The 18,538-nt window shown below is 34.5% G+C and overlaps 1 protein-coding gene across 13 annotated transcripts in view; it reads left to right on the top strand.

The window, feature by feature from the left end:
* Positions 1-18,538, top strand: part of USP34 (ubiquitin specific peptidase 34) — a 139,722-nt gene that overhangs the window by 28,704 nt on the left and 92,480 nt on the right. For 11 of the 13 annotated variants that reach the window (XM_052784025.1, XM_052784033.1, XM_052784035.1 and 8 more), the window contains exons 4-7: positions 577-627; positions 812-961; positions 6,277-6,344; positions 14,019-14,211. In XM_052784025.1, the coding sequence (XP_052639985.1) occupies positions 577-627; positions 812-961; positions 6,277-6,344; positions 14,019-14,211 (462 nt within the window). The remainder of the gene's footprint in view (positions 1-576; positions 628-811; positions 962-6,276; positions 6,345-14,018; positions 14,212-18,538) is intronic. The other 2 variants (XM_052784027.1, XM_052784034.1) reach the window with 2 other exon arrangements.

The following is an 18,538-nucleotide window of genomic DNA, read 5'->3' as shown; positions in this document are numbered from 1 at the left end:
TATAAAAAAATACAGTAGTTGAAGCAAAAGAATTTTAATATTCTGATGGGAATGAATAATTTGACAGTTTAGCCCCTTACGTCATTAAATATAGGATTGTAGAACATCCTACATTTCATCTAAATTCAGATGTTTGGATATATGTCTCATATTTATGCAAAAATTGCATTCAAAAGTACGTAGATTAGTTCTGTTCTGTAATTCTCAGGCTGGTATGCAGCCAGTGTGCCAGACTATCACCCTTGAAGTATTCCTGTTGAAAAAATTGGTTATCTGAAGGGGGGTGGGATTGAAGAATGATCTGTCAAATTCAGCTATTGAGAGCTGCTGCTGAGATGTTATCCTAAGTGTATATTTTTGTACTTATAAATACATCTTAACAAAGGTGAAATGGTGAACTAGGAAAGTATGTTTTGCAGTGTAAAAGCGGAGCAAAGCTTGAGCTTCTGTCTTCTTCTAAGTCAGGGTTTTGTTTTTTGTTAGTTGACTATAGTATATGTTAATGGTCAGTGTTTTTTTGTTCCTATAAATGTGTTTTTATTGCTTCAGTTAATTTTTTTTTTCTCCTTTAAACAGGATATTTCTGCTCAAGAAAGCAATATATTAGGGGCGTTCTGTGATATGAATGTAAGTTGTCCATTTTTAAATAGGTGCACGTTTCCTAGAAACTTAAAATAGCCATGTTTGCTCCTCCGTATAGATTTGTGTTATCCTGATGTAGCTTTTGAATTTCCTGTATGTCTGAATGGATCTAGTATTGATTGTTCAAGTTCTTCTTTTTTTTTTTTTTTTTTTTTTTAAATATTTCTAGGATGTAGAAGTACCATTGCACTTGCTTCGTTATGTTTGTCTGTTTTGTGGAAAAAATGGCCTTTCCCTCATGAAGGATTGTTTTGAATACGGAACCCCTGAGACACTGCCATTTCTTATAGCACATGCATTTATCACAGTGGTATCTAATGTAAGTATTGTCTTTAAATTTTTTCATATTAAACACAAAAAGTAAAAGGACTGAAGACTGGAAGAATTCTGTAGGACCAGGGAGGAAGAAAAACACTAAGAAAAACACTTGTTAGGAATGTGAGGTTTGCTCGTCCACTGAGCATTTCATTATCCAAACCCTATACATCACCTGTAAGCACACAAGTAGTTTTGCAAGTTTGCACCTAGATACGAAAATTGTAACAGCCCCAGAAAATACTTACAAGAATATTGTCAGAAGTCATTTCTGTCCCTGAAGTTGTGTCATGGAAAAGTTTTACGCTTCTTCGGGCTATATTAACTTTTTACCCATTTCCTGTGAGGCACAAAGGAAGAGCCTATGGATTTTTCTTCTTCTCAATTTCCTGTGATTTTGTATCATTATACACATTTGCAGCATAGAGGTAACTATCTTTTATTTTCACTTAGTTTCAGAATACATATCCTTCATCATTTCTCCATTTTGAAATACTAGTGAATTTTGACAAGCAGAATTACAAATTTATTTCAGTGGAGATGCGAAGGAGATTGGTAATAGAAATAAAAACCAGTCTCTAAAGAAGGACATCTGAAGACCTAGTGTAATGTGAGAATGTGAAGTTGTGACCCGTCTTGTGGATGTTACATATGGACAAAAAGGAAAACAGTAGTTTGTTATGTCTTGTATGAGATGAGTTTAACATAATTTTGACATTGATTGCAATTTTTAATACTTAAAATCAGATCCTTCCTTCCACACATCTTCCCTCTTTCCATGTCAGTGTTATTGATCAGCCAGGATGATGTTCTTGGAATATGTTTGCATCGAAGGAACCAGTAACTGAAATAAAGCCAATGTTGGTGATCTGTATCACTCGCTCCTGATCCTTTTTAGTTGTTCTTAACTTGTAGGTCAGAGAATAAATGAGTAAGGCCATGATAAGCTACATTCTTGTAAGCTTACACAGAAGGACTGTAGCAGGACCTCTGGATGTTAAATTGTGGAGATGTGTTACCTTCTGGCCCTTTCTGTATGATCTGATGAGCTTTCAGGTGATAATCTGATAAATTCTTCATCTCTAGCTGTTGTCAGTGCAGCCTGCAGTCTTCATTGAAACCATCTGCAGAAAATGTATGGTCTTGTAGGTTATTCTGGTTTACAAGTAAATTTCGGTCATGGAACCAAACATTTTTGCATGTCTGATTTTTGTTTTATTTTTTGTGAGAATGGGCACAACTATTCTGAACAATGAGTGGCAGCTCCCTATCATGCCAGCATTTTTTTCAGCAAGCATTCTGACTGCAAATCCCATTTCCTAGATATCCCATACCAGTGCATGTTTATAAACTGCATCTGCCTTTCTTCTTTGTCCTTTTTTGAAGTCTTTATCTTTCTCCACATAAATTGTTTATTTTTTTTATTCTTAGTGGTGTGCCCTAACCCAAAATACTTCTCAGCAAAGTTCCTCCTTTCAGATAATTACTTAGCAACTTTGCATTTATCTTTTGTTCTAGTAGGTAATACATTTAGCTGTCTCTTGTAGCTATTTTAGATGAATGCTATGGTTAAACCTGCCAGATAAAATGAAATTCAACCCAAACCATAACCAGTAGAAGCATTGTTTCTTCAACCTCTTCCAGCATTGTATCTTTTACCATTCAACCAGAATCTTTCTTTTGAACTCTGACTGGCTTTGCTGGCAAATCTGTGTGAGTTAGAGGAAAACTGTTTTAAACAATTTTTTTTTCCTTTAGATTTTATCCGTCAGTTCACTACAGAAAGTATAAGATGTTGTATGTGTAATGTGCTTTATTCATCCACTTCCCGCATTTTGGTGTCACTCAGTGTACTTGTCAGCAGTGCTTCTGACTTTCAAATGCAATATGTGTATTAGTTCCAAATGAGGCAGGTAATTTTTTTGACAAAATACATTTTACCTTGCTGATACTAAAAAAAAAAGATTTTTCTTTACCTCTATAATGGTGCATAAGCTTCTAATTTTGATGTAATGTTTCTCTTTCCCTGTTTCTTTTTATATCGTCTCACTATATAATTCATATAATTTAGGTAAATGTAAACGGTTTAAAATGATACACCAAAATCCAATAAAAAGAAGCATTCACAAAACTGTATTTTTTGTGAACAAAATATTGGTGATCTCAGTAAGAACTTTGCTAATCTGACTTGGTTTTATCCCAATGCATTTGAGTTTATGGGATTTATAGATAGTGTGAGATTTATGCATGACCCTGTTGATAATAGCTCAGTGAACAGCTCTGCAATGTCAGCTGTTAACTGGTTCACAATGTGTAAAGCCGGAACCATAGTGTATAGTAACTCTTAAATACATTTTCACAATCGTACTAACTCTTGAGAAGCGCAGTTAAGTAGCCATTATTGTAAAGACGCCTAGAAATATCCGTGCTGGAATTTATTTTAAAGTCTGTGAGTTGTTTAGCTACTACCTTAAATGTTTCAAAAATATTTTCAGAAAGATTGTAGTGTGGGTGAACCATTCAATTTCTCATTAAAAAGTTAGGCTTGGTAGTAAGCTCCAGGAAGTAGAATAGTTAAAGCTGGAAAGAGTAAACTGAAGTCAAAGAAATCATTTGCTAACAACCAGACATTCAGCTTTTAGCAGACAAGGCTGCATAGTGGTGTGGAAAGCATTTGCTTTGTTTCTTCCATAAGGGAGGGTGACTATCTCATTAAGTGCACTCTACAGGTGCATGTAAGAGAAGACCATTGCCACAAATTAGTAAAGCCTGTGGGGAACTGAGCTACTTGTTTGTGATTACTGGTGTCCCCTTTGTATAGAGGACATCAAAATTATTGAAAAGATGTTTCCTTGAATTTTTTTTATCTGGAAAATCTCGTTTGAGTAAATGTCTTTGTCAGACAAGCTTATGTTTGTAATAGTAAAGCCAGCAAATGTAATATAATGCAATTTACTTCACATAAGGAGTTGACTAGTTGGCACTCTTTTTCCTCCAGCTTATGGCTCTGCAAGATGCTTTCTTAGCTACCTGTATTGTGGTAGGAGTGACTTTTCCTTCTTAGGATATTTCTTTGCTGTCTTTTTTAGTTAGATACTTGGTTCCTCCTTTCTTCTCACATTTCATATTCTGTGGTATTTGCTCAGTCTAACTACCTGATGTTGTGTTGGTCTCCTTAAAAAAGCTAGCAGACACAGAGAAATCAATGACCTACTGCTTGTTCTGTGGAGGGTTTAAATCTCACTGAAAAAGCCTGTCACTACTTCATTCTGTACCATTTCAGTTTTGTGGATGTTGTGGAGGAATGACTGCCCTCTCAGTGGAGATGAATTAATTGAAATAATGCTGATTGTTTCCAAAATGTTGGTTTAATTATACTGTATAAAACTTCAAAACTTAAGTCAGAAGTAAAAACTGTTGAGAGATGCACTGCCTTTTAGAATTGAATTACCTATGATAAAGAGCAAATAATAAAAATACCAAAAACCTCTGAAGCTTGAGAACAGAGCAGATGCAATAAATACTTTGTCTTAAAAGCCAGTGGAAGCAAAAAAAAAGTATGATGAAAGTTGCGGATTTTTAATGTAATTTCATATATGTTATTTTTATGTCATTTTACATATGTTTATGTCATTTAAATAATTTAGTATATTTATATTTGAGTTCATGGTGAAAATTACATTTTCATTTATAACATGTGAAATCATCCATTAATTCAATTCTGAGGATGAAGGTTGTATGTAATGCAAGTATACAGATGAATGAAATGGCTTTAGAAATTTGAATTAATACAGACTGAAAATTACTATAAACAATGAAAGCTATAAAAACAAAATTATAAAAATGTTTCCTACTTTTATTTCACAAAGAAATATATTTTCTTTTGCGTTTCATACTGCATATGCAAAAGAGCACATGGTGTTAAAAATGAAATTGTGTAATACAATAGTATCTTTGTCATCCTTGCAATTCCTTGTCAAAATGTTACCTAATTCCTGTTTCTAGAACAAGCATCTTCTAGTTACACTTTCTATCTTTGGGATGTTAGCATTTTTTTCTTCTTGAGACTGCCAATTGAATCAGAAGCTTATTCCAAATGTGGTCTTATTTGCAATGTGAAGATTTGGCTGGTTTGTCTTGCAAAGTAGGTTAGTATTGTTACTGTGTAGTGTTAGTTGCATTGTAAAAAGTAAGTCTGAAAATATTTTTTTCAGAACTGACTCAAAAAGTTATTTGGCTGATTCTGGAAATGTTTAAAATAAATGCTGATGATACAGTTTTCCTACAGCCTAATATTTTTCTCTCCTGGCAAGAAGGAGAATTTAGATTTTCTGCATGCAGAATTTTCCAAAATCCTGGTGAGAATTTAGTCCTTAACCAGAATTTATTTCATCAGTTGCAAAGATTAAACATTCTTTTAAGAACAAACATGGAGATGTAAATTGACATGACAGCTTTGAGTGACTGATGGTGTTAGCCATTCACAAGATTTGTGTGGACACATGATCAAAATTATGTGGGTGGTAGTAACACCTGCTGATGTTTCATCTATGCTAGATCCCTTACCTGGCAGGTAGTTGTCTTTCTGTAACAGGTTTAACAGGCTCAGCATTCCTTTTTGAAATGCAGATGGAACCTCTAACTTTGCCTGTGTAAGTAGTTTGGTTGGTCCTCTTTTCCTCACAGCGGTGCTAAATAGCTGTTTCAGGGTTTTTTTTCTCTGTATACGTTTTCTTCCTGCATATAGCTTTGCAAAGGTGGTAAAGGCAGAATGGTAACTATGGAAATGCAAATATGGTAGTAGAAAAACTGTGCTTAATCACTGGTTATCATAATTTTATTTTATAGGATATATAAGCCCTAAGAAGCAAAACATCAACACAAGTAAAATAATTTTACTTGATTCAGGAGAAATTTGCAAGGAACAGAAAGATTGGAATAATTTTCTTGTAGACTTTAAAAAAAAAAGGAAAAAGAAACCCCGTGAGGCTGAGTAGCAGTTTTTCCTACTGAAGAAACTACAGAAAATACAAAAATGAGACATCTGGGCAGTATAATACTATTTATACAAAGTTTATATTTTCCAATTGACTAGAAGAAAAGATGCAACTCCTGTGTATAAGTCACAGAAGCATTCCTTAGATAACATTTTTAAAAATTAGAAAATTAAGAAGTTGAAAGAACTGAAGTCGAATGAAAAACAGCACAGCCTTTTTTTTAAAGTGGGGTTGCATGTGCAAATGTACCAGCAATATTTTTTACCATTCTTATTAAATGTCATTAATGAAATTTTTATCTATTTATGTTTTTGCATTATAGATCAGAATATGGCTACACATCCCTGCTGTCATGCAGCACATTATACCCTTTAGGACTTATGTTATCAGGTAAATTTTTAATTTAAGAATTTTTCTTGTGGGACTTTTTGACAGCACCTATTTATAATTTCAGCTGATACACTTTTAATTGTTCAAGTTGTTGCTCTGACTGTATAATTTCAACAAGGAGAGTGAAGGTAATGTTTAGAGTTAGTTTGGGCAGTTCCTTACATCTATCTGATTTCGGGATCAATCAGATCAATCTTGTTAATAGCATTTTTAGTGTGACATCGAGCCCCATTCTAACATGTCATGTCAGGTACATCTGTAATACAGTTTCACTTACTGCCGTATCTTCATAAAACTTTACATAAAATTTGCAATGAGATGATGTAAGTAGAAGAGCAATATGTAGTCATTGAGATTTCATGTACTGAGTTTTAACACTGCTTCACATTTTGATGTTCTGTATTTCCAGCTGGCAGGAACTGAAGTGTGATCAAAAGTCTACTCGCACTTTTATGTATCTAAATATATCCAGTCCCAAAGATTTTCTTTATATCAAGTTGCCTATCGAGAAAAGCACTTTAAAAATAAAGTACTTACAAAGATATTTAATTGTACAAGGAATTTATTTTTATTGGATTTCTCAGGACAATAGAAAAAATCCCGTGAGCTGTTGATGAAAATACCTTGTGTATGTGTATCTGCCCGGAGGTGGAGGGGTGTGGTCACAGCTAATTCTCCTTCCAGTGGCCCAACATTAAACTTTTCTGGTGCAGGCAACCTAAAAGGCCACTGCTCTTGCATGGGCCCAAAGCTCCTCCAATGCTCTGGATTTCCTGTAACTGTAGTGTTAGAAATGTGCTTATACTGGTCATGGCTTACTTCCCTGATAGCAATAAATGTGCCTTTACAGATTATATTGTCTTAACTATACCAGTATAAAATCACACTCTTAACAAAAATAATTACATTGGCAACAAAAAAGTGCACAGAACAATGAGGCTCAGAACTGTGTTTCATATTTAAAAATGTTCTGGTTTTAATTGTAAAGAATTTTGGCTGTAAGTACTGGCTTGGCTATCGATCTATCCTGCTAATAACATGGTATCTACCAAAACAATAGCACCAGAGAGAAGAGTATTCTGATCTTCTATTAACACATACCACTCTTGAGTTACAGTCCAGCTGTGTGCACTCCTTTAATGCTGATATGTTACCTTTGAAATCGTACAAAGGTAATTTCTTATAAAGGTAGTTATTAATCATGAAGTAGTCTAGGAAGGACAGGCAGAGGATCTTCAAGTTCTTGTCTCTGTACATATTCCATTAATAGTTGTTCGTGGGAATTTGGTTCATGAGCCTTACCTATCTTCTTGCAATGTATGGAAATTAAAAAAAGCATTTAAGGATCAACAATTGGAGATAGGCTGATAAGAAGGAACTTGAGTGAGACAGAGTAACATGGCCTGAAGTCTTTGCTGTTAATCCTGACTTGCTTGTCATCCTATAATTCTTAACACATTTTCTATTTTATAACTGTAGGTGTAATTAGGGTCACTGGAATGAATAAAAGATTTTTTTTCCTGTGTTCTCCTCATCTCTTTTTCTTTACTTTACCCACAGAATATTTGCATCTGATTTAGAATGTGATTTGTCAGCAGCTTCTTGCCATAAATAATGCCCTTGATGTCTGTTCTTAGCATTTACAATACATTCTTGTCAATCAGAATGGTAATATTGGTACAGGATACATCTGTGGAAATCACTAGCAGTTTAGAGGAGGAAGGGGGTGTTCCCCCAGTTTCCATTTTTCACAACTGCATCCTGATGGGAGATCTGGGATTTCTCAACGTTATGAAATCCAAAGCTTTTTTTGTGAAGATGCACTTACGGAGCAGGACATGAAGCTTGGAGGCTATATAACAAAAAAATCTCTAGTGTTTTACCTTTATATGGGACAGAAGTTAACACAGATTCCTTTGTTAAAAGATGACTTTCTTGATGTATGCAGCTTACCCCATGTGGTTGTCAAGCTTACAGATCTTGTCTTAGCAGCTTGGGTCTCTAGGTCTCCATCTGCTTTTTACTTTAGGGGGGAAAAAAAAAAAAAAAAGGCAAATATAGTCCTGGGCGTAGCAGCACAGCATCTTTGAAACAAATCCTGCAATAGCTTCTGCTGCTCTGCAAACTAAGAAAGAGGGTTTGGAGAGGGGTTTAGTCTAGAATGAGCACTTGGGGCTCTAATTGACTCTTAGTCCAAATTGCTGCTAATGTGGATTCCTTGCAAGAACTGCGTTTTGGAATGCTGATCAGCATAAGCAGAAAGAGAGATCACCTGACTGGCATCTTAGCAGCATCTTTTATCAGATGAGCTAACCTTTATGTTCCTGTTCTGTGGTTATTTCTACTACGAGTGGATGACATGAACAGCCAAGTGTGTATTTGTGTGGAGGAGACCACTGCTGGAATTTGCAAAGATCATAGACACAATCCTGTCATTATTGCTGCTACTAATAAAAGACTAATAAATGTTATTTTCTGCCTGGGGAATGGAGCACCAGCATTCATATCTTGCCTCTGAAAGGCCTATGTTTATAAGCAGTTTAGGAAAGAAATGAAGGACATGAATTAAAAATTACACCTTTCAATAAGGAAGCAAAGTGGGTTTAACCTCGTCAGAAGGAAGCTTTTATTATTCCTAATACCTTAGAATTCTGCATTTCAAATTGCAGAATTCTCATGAAAAAAAGAAGAGACTTATTGACAAAGTGACTCAAGAAAATAAGTCATAACTTACTGCAATTATAAATGAGGGCAAGTTGTTGATGATGTCTCGTTATAAAAGACATTGGTTCAATCTGACTTCTGCCTCAAGATCAGAGATGAGAGATGCACTATATGGTTCCAGATATTGAATGCCTCAAGAGAGCAGTAGCTACAAACACTGTTCTCCTGTGTTTTGAGGACAGCGTTTTTTCAGTGGCAAGATTGTTGATTGAAAGTGTCATGGATAGTTCTGTCCTTTAGAAAGAAGACTAGCAATGAAGTCCCGTTTTATGAGAAATAAGAGATAAAGTTGTATGTTTGATACATACGTGCCTTTATAAAGCACCAAAAAGTGCTTGATAGCGTGAAGGAAAGACCTAAAATTCTTTCTTTGATATCACAGTTGGTATAACCTACTTAACGTTCCTTTGGTAAAATCTGACAGCTATGTGTAGCACTAGCACTGACCATTATCATATTTGGTTCTAACTCTTTCTCCTCACGCCCTTTTTCCTCTCTCCTACTTCAAGACAGATCTTGAGAGATTTTTTACGAAGGATTCATGCCTCTGCCCCAGTTAGGGAGAAACAGAACATTCTGTGCTCAAGCACATTGAGAGGAAATAGCAAGTGGCAGTTGCTCCTGTGTTAGCTGTGTAGTCTCGACACAGGGCACAAGCATAGCGCTGGTATATGCAGAGGAAGTCGAAGCTCTGAACAGAATTGATCCACGATGCTTCCTGTGTCGTACAGTGAGAGAGAATGCAGCTGAAAGAATGCAAGTTACTCTTCTGCTTAAAAATATTTTTCTTAAGAATTTGGGTTTTATGGGAGTGCTCAAGACCACAGCTTGCTACTAAATGTTATGAAAAAATCTTGTAATAAGCCTTGAAGTTTTTACTTGAAAAAAAATACTTAACTCCTCCAAAAATCTGAAACTTTATGCTGTAGGTACAAAGAACAGACAAGTCAGGAGACAATAGCCAGGCACTTAAGTGAATTCTTCATATCACTGAGGAGCGCTGACTCATTCTGCTAGATATCCCTTTTGCAGCTGTCATCCAGAGGAGTCATATGAAGGGAAAAAAGATTATTTCACAGCTGAGTAGCTGAAGTCCCAAAGCATAATATGTGATTGTAAGCATTACACTAACATGGAACTGCACGTTTAAAACTGAACTCTCTCTATCCCCAAATACAGCAAATTTAAATAGTTTCAGTAGACTAAAACTGATTTTTTTTATAATTAATGTGTATGTGTTGCTTAAATGTAGATAATACATATTTACTGATAATTTAAAGTATGCCAGGCTGGCAGGACAGGTCCTATGCATATATAGGCTATCCTTTATGTATATGTAGAAAAAGAGGTATGTTTCTTTCCAAAAGTCTTACTTAGGCAAAAATGTTGGATTTACTAGATTACACAGATCTTGAAGTTTCGTTCATATATTCCTTTAAGACTTAATGCTCATCAGAATCAAAAAGATAAAAATTTAGAAATTAAAGAAAATAACAAAGCGCAGAATGGAAGCTATTATTAAGCCGTTATATGAATCAGTCACATATTCACATTTATATACTATATACAGTTCTGGTCATTCCATCTCACAGAGATAACAACAGAACTACCTATGTGATAGGAAGGGTAACGAAGAAGGTAGGAGATAAAAAATTACGTTGATAGGAGGAAAGACATAATCTAAGACTTTTCTTTGACAGGGAGATGGCTGTTACGAGTTATACGAAGACAATAGAGAATGATAATTCACAGTTTTTCAAAAACAAGAAATGGAGAACAGGCAATACAATTGTCAGTTTGCAGACTTAGGAGAAATGAAAGGAGATTGTTTTTCATGCAAACATAACTGTGAAACTAACTGGCATAGGTTAATGAGAAAGCCAAAAGTATAAATAGAGAGAGATATATGAATTCACAGTAGTGGATAGGTTCATCCATTTTTTTTTTTTTCTATGGGATAAATCTTTTACCTGCTTTTAGAGTGGCTATTTTGGGCTAAATAGTCCTTTTGCCTTGTTCCGGTATCACTGTTCTTATGTAAGGCAACGCAGCAAATGTACAGGTGGTCAGTGTAAGGAAAGATGTGCATTAATTGCCAGAGCTAACTAAAGATTCCTTTTTCGTTACTAATAATGTTCTACTGATAAAAGCATAAACTGGACCCAGTTTACTGATACAGGTGGGCTTAGGCCACTGTATCTTTCCACAATAAAAATGAGGCTTGGCCTACTCTGCAAGTTTCTACAGTTTTAATCCTGGTAGTAAAGACAAGATCATATTTCATTTATGACCAGTGTAGTAGTGCCGATAAATTTTCTAGTGTAGATGCAGTTATACTTGTAAAGACAAGTATGCTATCTTCTACATTTATACTGTGCCTGGTTAGAATAATGCAGTTGCATTAAAAAAACCTAGGATGCAGGTTAACAAGTAAAAAGTGCTCTTTTCTCTGTAGTGGTCTTTAGGGCCTTGGCAAAACAGATAATACTGTTGAAGTATTTCTGAAGCTGTGAAAACATACCTACATGGTAGTTTCAGGTATTATAAAGTGGGATTTTTTAAAAAGACTGTCTCTTAATGATATTATAATACAGAAAACATAACACAAGTCTGATTCAGGTTTGGGGTAAATAAAGTAATCACACTGAAAGAACCTTAAAAATGTTGTAGCATTAATTTTATGAATGAAAGTAGGTTTATACTCATACTGTGGCATTAAAATAAAAAATGTTTTGTTGTATAAACTAGATTAATATAGTTGTTTCACCAAACTTTCTAGTGTGAGGAAGATTTCAGGTGAAAGTCCTGTTACAGAAATCTAGTGAAGCCACAAAAGCACAGTTGTTTTTGTATATGTAGATGTGTCCATTCCCACCTGTCTGCTGCATACAAGCACTCTTTATCTGTCCTATGTAGAATGAGAAGATTCATATAATTTATTTTAACATCTTTGAGATCTTTAGAAATCCTTCACAAAAGAATCAAATATGACTTGATGTGCATTATGAACGCTGAAAAGCTTTGGGAACCAGGGCTGATTATAGTTTGCATGTAAAAGTGGGGAGATAAAAATTGGTCTGAGGTTGCTGAGAGTCTTATTGAGATTATTATGTTTGTAACATGGATCAAGGCATTTTTCATCAGTGTAACTCATCTCACCTGTCTGTAGGTTAAAGATAGGTCACTGGGTCTGGTTTGCTGTTGAACTTTTTCAAATGAGTATTCCCTTCTTGTTGCTACTTTTCTTTTGTTTAGAAATGGTAGCACGGAAGCATTACTTTCTTGCCATGATCTGATTTCTGGTGTTCCACATGAGGAGACAAATTTCACAATTAATAACAGTGAAGGATCTGATTGCCTTGGCCCTGAATGGTCCTTCTTTTGTCGTACCGTTCTATCACAGATCTATGGTCTCTATGATTATTTGCACTGAAGACTCTTTTCTATGTTTGACAATGTTAAGTATCATTCAAGTGTGTTTATTTTAAGGCCTCTATACGAGAGCTGTGAAAAAGGCCTCAATCTAAATAAGAATCAGGGCCTATATTTTTTGCTTTTTTTTAAATGTACTGGTGTTTATATGATGTAAATGCAAAGGAATGGTGAGTTAATCTAGTTAAGTATAGTTTAATATCTCATGTGGTTTTTAAAAGATTCATGCATCTATTTGGCCAGTCTCAAAGGATAGATCCAGGCTTAGGTTGTCAAACAAATGGATTTTTAACGCATTTTTGTGTAGTTTAATCTAGTTGGGATGTAGCTGAGACTTCAAAATGCTGAAGTACAGCAGAAAAAATTAATTATGCTAACCTCGTATGTGTGTACCTTTCACTTTGCAATCCTTGATTGCTTCAAAATAAGCTCAGGAAAGCTTGTTTCTAAACATTTTTCTCTTCTGCATTCAGTTTAGAAGAAATTCTCAACTGTGTCAGTGTTTTATATGTGAACTTTACAGGCATTTTGAAATAGATTTTCTTGGTGTGTCTTGATCTTGTAGTTGCTTAGGTAAGACTAAGGTCGTGCTAGCTTCTGCAAGCTAGTTTTTATAAATGATTATTTCTTCTGCCTCCCATTTGCAGAGAATATCTGTATTGCGACTCTGTGCATGATTAGATGACCCCTTATCTAAGATGCCTGCAGTAGGAAAAACTTAGCTGTTTAAAATTCTTAAGCATTTTTGGTTTCTGTGGAAGATTGCTAGGATCCTTGGTGATGCTTCTCATGCATCCTTAAAGATCATAATTACTGTCAATAGAAGAAACAACTTGGACATGTGTTCCTGTACTAACCTGTTGCAAAAGTGGTACTGTGGCACAGGGAGTACTGATATACAAGCACAGATGGCATATGGTTATGGCAGAAAAAATGTGCATGTACCACATTTACTCTAAGTGTATCAGAACGTGATTGCACAATTACAGGTTTTTTTCTGCTCTGTGACTGAGGCCACAAACATGGATATATTAATCTTCAGAATATTCTTGCTGTCAGAGCATGCTGTTTGTGGTCCACTGACACTGTTTCCGGTTTTAAAGTATATTAATATGTTGTGGATTGTGAGACTTCAGTTTTAAATAAAGTAAATAAACATGATGTGGCTATCTGGAGAGGGTACCTTTCCATGAAACATATGATGTTTAAGGCTTCCAACCTACATTTCCAAAGAACTCCATGGGTTTCCTGTCATTTTGTGGAATGAAAGAAATCTGAAGAGGTTTAAAATAAGAAATTTATTTACTTTTAAAAATATTATGCATAGTTCTGTTTTTCCTCAGTGTTTTTTTATTGTTGCCAACTTTTGATAGTGGTATTGTAAGCCTTAGTACTCTTACAGCTATTGGAAATATGTATTTGCTATAATCAAGATGGTGTTCCAGGAATGTTCAAGTTTGAATCATACCCCCTTTTTTTTTTTTTTTTTTTTTTTCTTCCATTTGTAATTTATTCCAGGTATTTATGTAAACTGTCAGACCAGGAGTTGCGACAGAGTGCAGCCCGGAACATGGCAGATTTAATGTGGAGCACAGTTAAAGAACCATTGGATACAGCCTTGTGTTTTGATAAAGAAAGTCTTGATCTTGCGTTTAAATACTTTATGTCTCCAACTCTAACAATGAGATTGGCTGGGCTGAGTCAAATAACAGTAAGAACTTTTTAAAAATATGAATAATACTTAGAAAAAATGTTTCTTTTTGTGGTTTTCATGAGTTATGGACTTCTTTGGGGGGCTTTTCAATGTGTGAAAACAGCAGAATCCTCTTATATACAGTCTTAGGAAATTATAGTCACGATTGTGAATATAGGGTTCACTGAGAGATAAGTCCAAGTGATGGCTATGTTCTGCAGCATATGGAACTGTAACACGTTTCCCGAACAAATTACCATGCTAAACAAAACTCTTATAACCATATTTTGTGACACCTATGTTGAAATTAAGTCCCTTGACATGGTTGTATTTGTTGTTTACAAAGTCCTTCAATCTGTTTTCATTTTTATCTTTACAGTGTCTTGACTCTACTGTAATTAGCTGCTGCTTTGTATTGTACATAGCTCTTTTTCCTGTTTGTTTAGTATAGTCTGTTTCTCAAGAGAGAGTATTTCTGCATTAATTAGCAGAAGACTGAATTGAAGAGGTGAACATATATAGCATCAAATAGAAATAGATTAAAACAAAACCCCCCATCCTTCTCTTTCCCATGGAAATGCTCCACATTGCACCAGTCAAGATATGTTGTGCCACCTTTGTCTGTCATTGCTTCCTACATGTGTATTATAGCCATAGAGAGACAGTTGTACAGAAGGTCAAAAGTGAACTTTTTTATTCATCTGAGCCTTTTCAATTTTGTTTTTTCTGACACTCCTGTATTTAAGATTTATAGCTCATATTGTCATATTTGCCTTAATGCATAAAATGATAAATAGGAACAAACTATACTAGAATGAACAAACATGTTCTCCTAAAGTTTTGTAGTATTTTCTGAACACATTTGGCCTTCTCTGTTCTGATTACATAGTATCACTCAGTGACTCTCTTCAGTACTGACTGTCAGTAAATACAATTTTAATTAAATTTTATTTTGCTTCTCACTACATTTATATATAAAAGTACTTACAATTGTTTTAGTAAACGGCAATTTAAAGTAACCTGTAAGTATTTCCAGTCAGATTATTGGTGTTTATCAAATAAACATTTTAATTTACATAGGTATGTGACCAACTAAGTTAAAAAAAAAAAGTCCGTGAACTACATCCACTCAGTATTAACCAAATGCTATTTTAAGGGTAACTGCATTTATTGGACTTGAACGCATTGTCCATTCAGTTTTGCATTTATAAGAATGAAAACATAATGTAGTTCATCCAGTAGAGGTGCTAAAGCAAGATACAGAGGAAGTTAACTTTTGGAAGAAATAGTGACATTACGGTAAATATAATTTATATACATAATTAATTTATATGACTTTATAGGAATGCTACATATAATATACTCAGTGCCTGAATTCTAATCTTCTCTCCTAATTAATTAGTGTAAAGTGAATGTTCAGGGTTCTTTTTGTGCAATAAGAAAACTTCAGAGAGTTGATGAAGTCTTAGGTGAAAATGTAACATATTTTTGTTTTGATTTTCCATTGCCATGTGCTTTATTATTTATACAGTTACAGATATAATATCTGGCAGACACATTTTAAAATATAGCTGTTAACTGGCCATAAAAGTAACTTCCTTTTTTTTTTTTATTCTGCATAGTTTTGGAAAATGTCATTTTCAGTATCATTGATTTTAAAGTAAATTTCCAATGTCTGCATAGTTTCAATTACATTAGATTTTTATTCCCGTAAGTACTTTCCTTTGCTTTTGTACAATTGTCTTTGTTCAACTACTAATGTATGTCTTTTTGTGTATCCTTACCAAAAAGAAAGTCTGAAAATAAGAATGCATCAGTTTATTTTTTCAGGCGTGTAGTTCATTGAAGGGAGTGTGAAATTGTGTAATTTTAAGTAGTTATATGTTTTGATAAATATGACTGTAAAAGTGAGTTTTTTTAATAATGGATATGTATTACCAGAAGTAAAATTTTACAGTATTTTTAGACTAAAGCAAGTCAGTTTCAGCTTGTAAAATAATGGAATATGGTTTGTTAATAAGTTATTGAGTCTTTTTTTATATGAACCATCTCTAAAACTGCTCTGGAACACTGAGACAATTTATTCTTCTTTCTCATTCAATTTATAGTAAATTTTCTCTTCTTTGGTTCTCTTTTTAAAGATCTCATGAAGATATCTTTGGAAGAAGCATATTTTGATTTTTTCTTGTTTGACTTTTGAGTTTGAGAAGCATTTTGTTTCATTTAATTTTGTATGCCTTGCCTGGAGCAACTTTTATTGCCAGGTCTGTGCAACTTTGAGTGTGAAATCTGAACCAAAATTTACAGAAATTTTGAGTGCCTCTTTACTGAAGTTTTCTGTCCTCTTTGCAAACAAAGATGTGTTTACAAAGATGTAATGTAGTTCAGCTTCGTTAGTTCGTATTTTCACACAACCTTCTCTGTTACAGATGTACCTTCATGACTACTTTTTTGAAGTTTCTTTTTTCTATTCATGTCTTTGATGGCTAGAATTTTTCAAAGCAATTTCACTGAAATGTTCTTCCCAACCAACACAATTTCAGCTTCCTGTTTTGTATTCAAGACTTTAGAACTACGATACCTGCAACTGCAAAATTGTTTTCTTTCCGGGACTTTCACTTGCCAAAAGTAGAGCGTTTAGCCTTGAAGCAATTCTTAGTTTCATTTTGCAAATAGATGTGAAGATTCAAAGGAAACTTTTAGAAAAATTATGTGCAAAATATTTTAAAGTGTGAACTTTTCAATATATACTGTATTTCAAAGAAAAGTTTCTTCTGAAATTCATATGGAAGGTTGACTCAGATGCAGATTCTAATTTCAACTCAAAAGATCAAGACTATAAAATAGATTTGGTCAAATAATTTCAATGGCTTGCCTGATTGTTCCTTTTGCAAGATAAATGTACTTTTGTTCTCATCATGAAGACAGAAATCTTTAACCAAAAAGACCAGCGAATCTAAACAGAAGAATGTCTTCTAACATGGAGCTTTTGATTTGTGTCTGCCAAGAGCTTTTTTTTTTTCTGTCTGACAGTTAACATGACCAGTCCTAAAATTAAACCTTTCAGTTTCATGGAACCTCTTGAGACTCGCAGAATACATGCTGTATGGCATACAGGGATTATATTTGCTTGCCACCAAATATAGACTTGCCTCCCTTGAAGAGTAGCATATACATAATGTGTCATATCATCTGACTAAAGTTCTTATTTACAAAACAAGGTTGAAGACAGACACATGTAAGTTAATTTTAGCAAAGTGGAAGCTTGAGTGGTTGAATGTGAAGTTGGAAATAGCTACAGAAAAGAACAGCAAAATGTAAACCAAGATATACCTCGAGCTTTATTTTTGGTTACCTTGTTTCTCTTCGATTTCATCTCTCAGTCATCTATCGAGGTGGTTCAGCTCCAAAATACCCACTTCTCTCTCAACTATTCCCTCACAAACAGGGACTCTCTCTTTTCCTGTCCTTCCAGTTACAGATGAACTTAATTTTGTGAAAATGAATGTTCATGAAGGATGGCCAGATCAGTTATGAATCCAGTTCTTCAACCTATTTTCTTCTTTTCCAGTTCTTCAACCTATTTTATTTGGTTCTTTGCATTAGTGAAAATGCAAATGCAACATTGTTAGGTTTTTTCCTGAACATATTCAGTCCAAAACTTGAACAGTGCATATTTATTCTTCTTGCATTGGTTTCCTATGTATAAAGTTTTATTACCTTTGATGCCTGGGTCTTGAGACAGAACTAGCTAGTGAGATGCCTTTTTGTTCTCAGCTTGCTTTGCTGAAGACTTCATACCTCTGTTGTACTTCGTAACTAACATGTTTGTGTTACGCGAACTGAGTGTCTGGGCACATGCCTCTTTAGCTTCTTACAATGTTTCATACCTGGTGAAAAATCTTGAAACTGTTTTATTCCCTTTGGCATTTCATGGTAACAAAACATGAAGTGTAAAAAAAACAGTAGGAGGCAAGTGAGAATAAGGTAGTGCGACACTATCCCATGTGTACTTTGTATTGTGCTGTTGTGTCAGAATTCTAAGACTTTAGTTGAAGTTATTGTAAAAATTGTTTGAAAATTCTGATATGAAAAGGAACACCTTTTGTCAAAATTCCTTTGGATAAGAATTTTGTATGGGAAATTTGGATCAACATGTGACCATAGATATAAAAATTATGACAGTAACAGTTCAGTACTCTTTGTCTTTGATCCTTTCAAAACATTTTGGGTTGGGGCATAAGTCTTCAGAAAAGCCAGTGAACTTTCACTTCTTTTTTGGCCCAATTCTAACTGGCCATAACAGTTTCTTCATGAAGTTCTGTTCACGTGTTTTTCCACACCT

This window comes from Harpia harpyja, chromosome 4, assembly GCF_026419915.1.
Source record: "Harpia harpyja isolate bHarHar1 chromosome 4, bHarHar1 primary haplotype, whole genome shotgun sequence".
NCBI classification, from domain to species: Eukaryota; Metazoa; Chordata; class Aves; order Accipitriformes; family Accipitridae; genus Harpia; species Harpia harpyja.
Note: the sequence above shows the minus strand (reverse complement) of the source record. Positions and strands in the feature narration are given on the sequence as shown.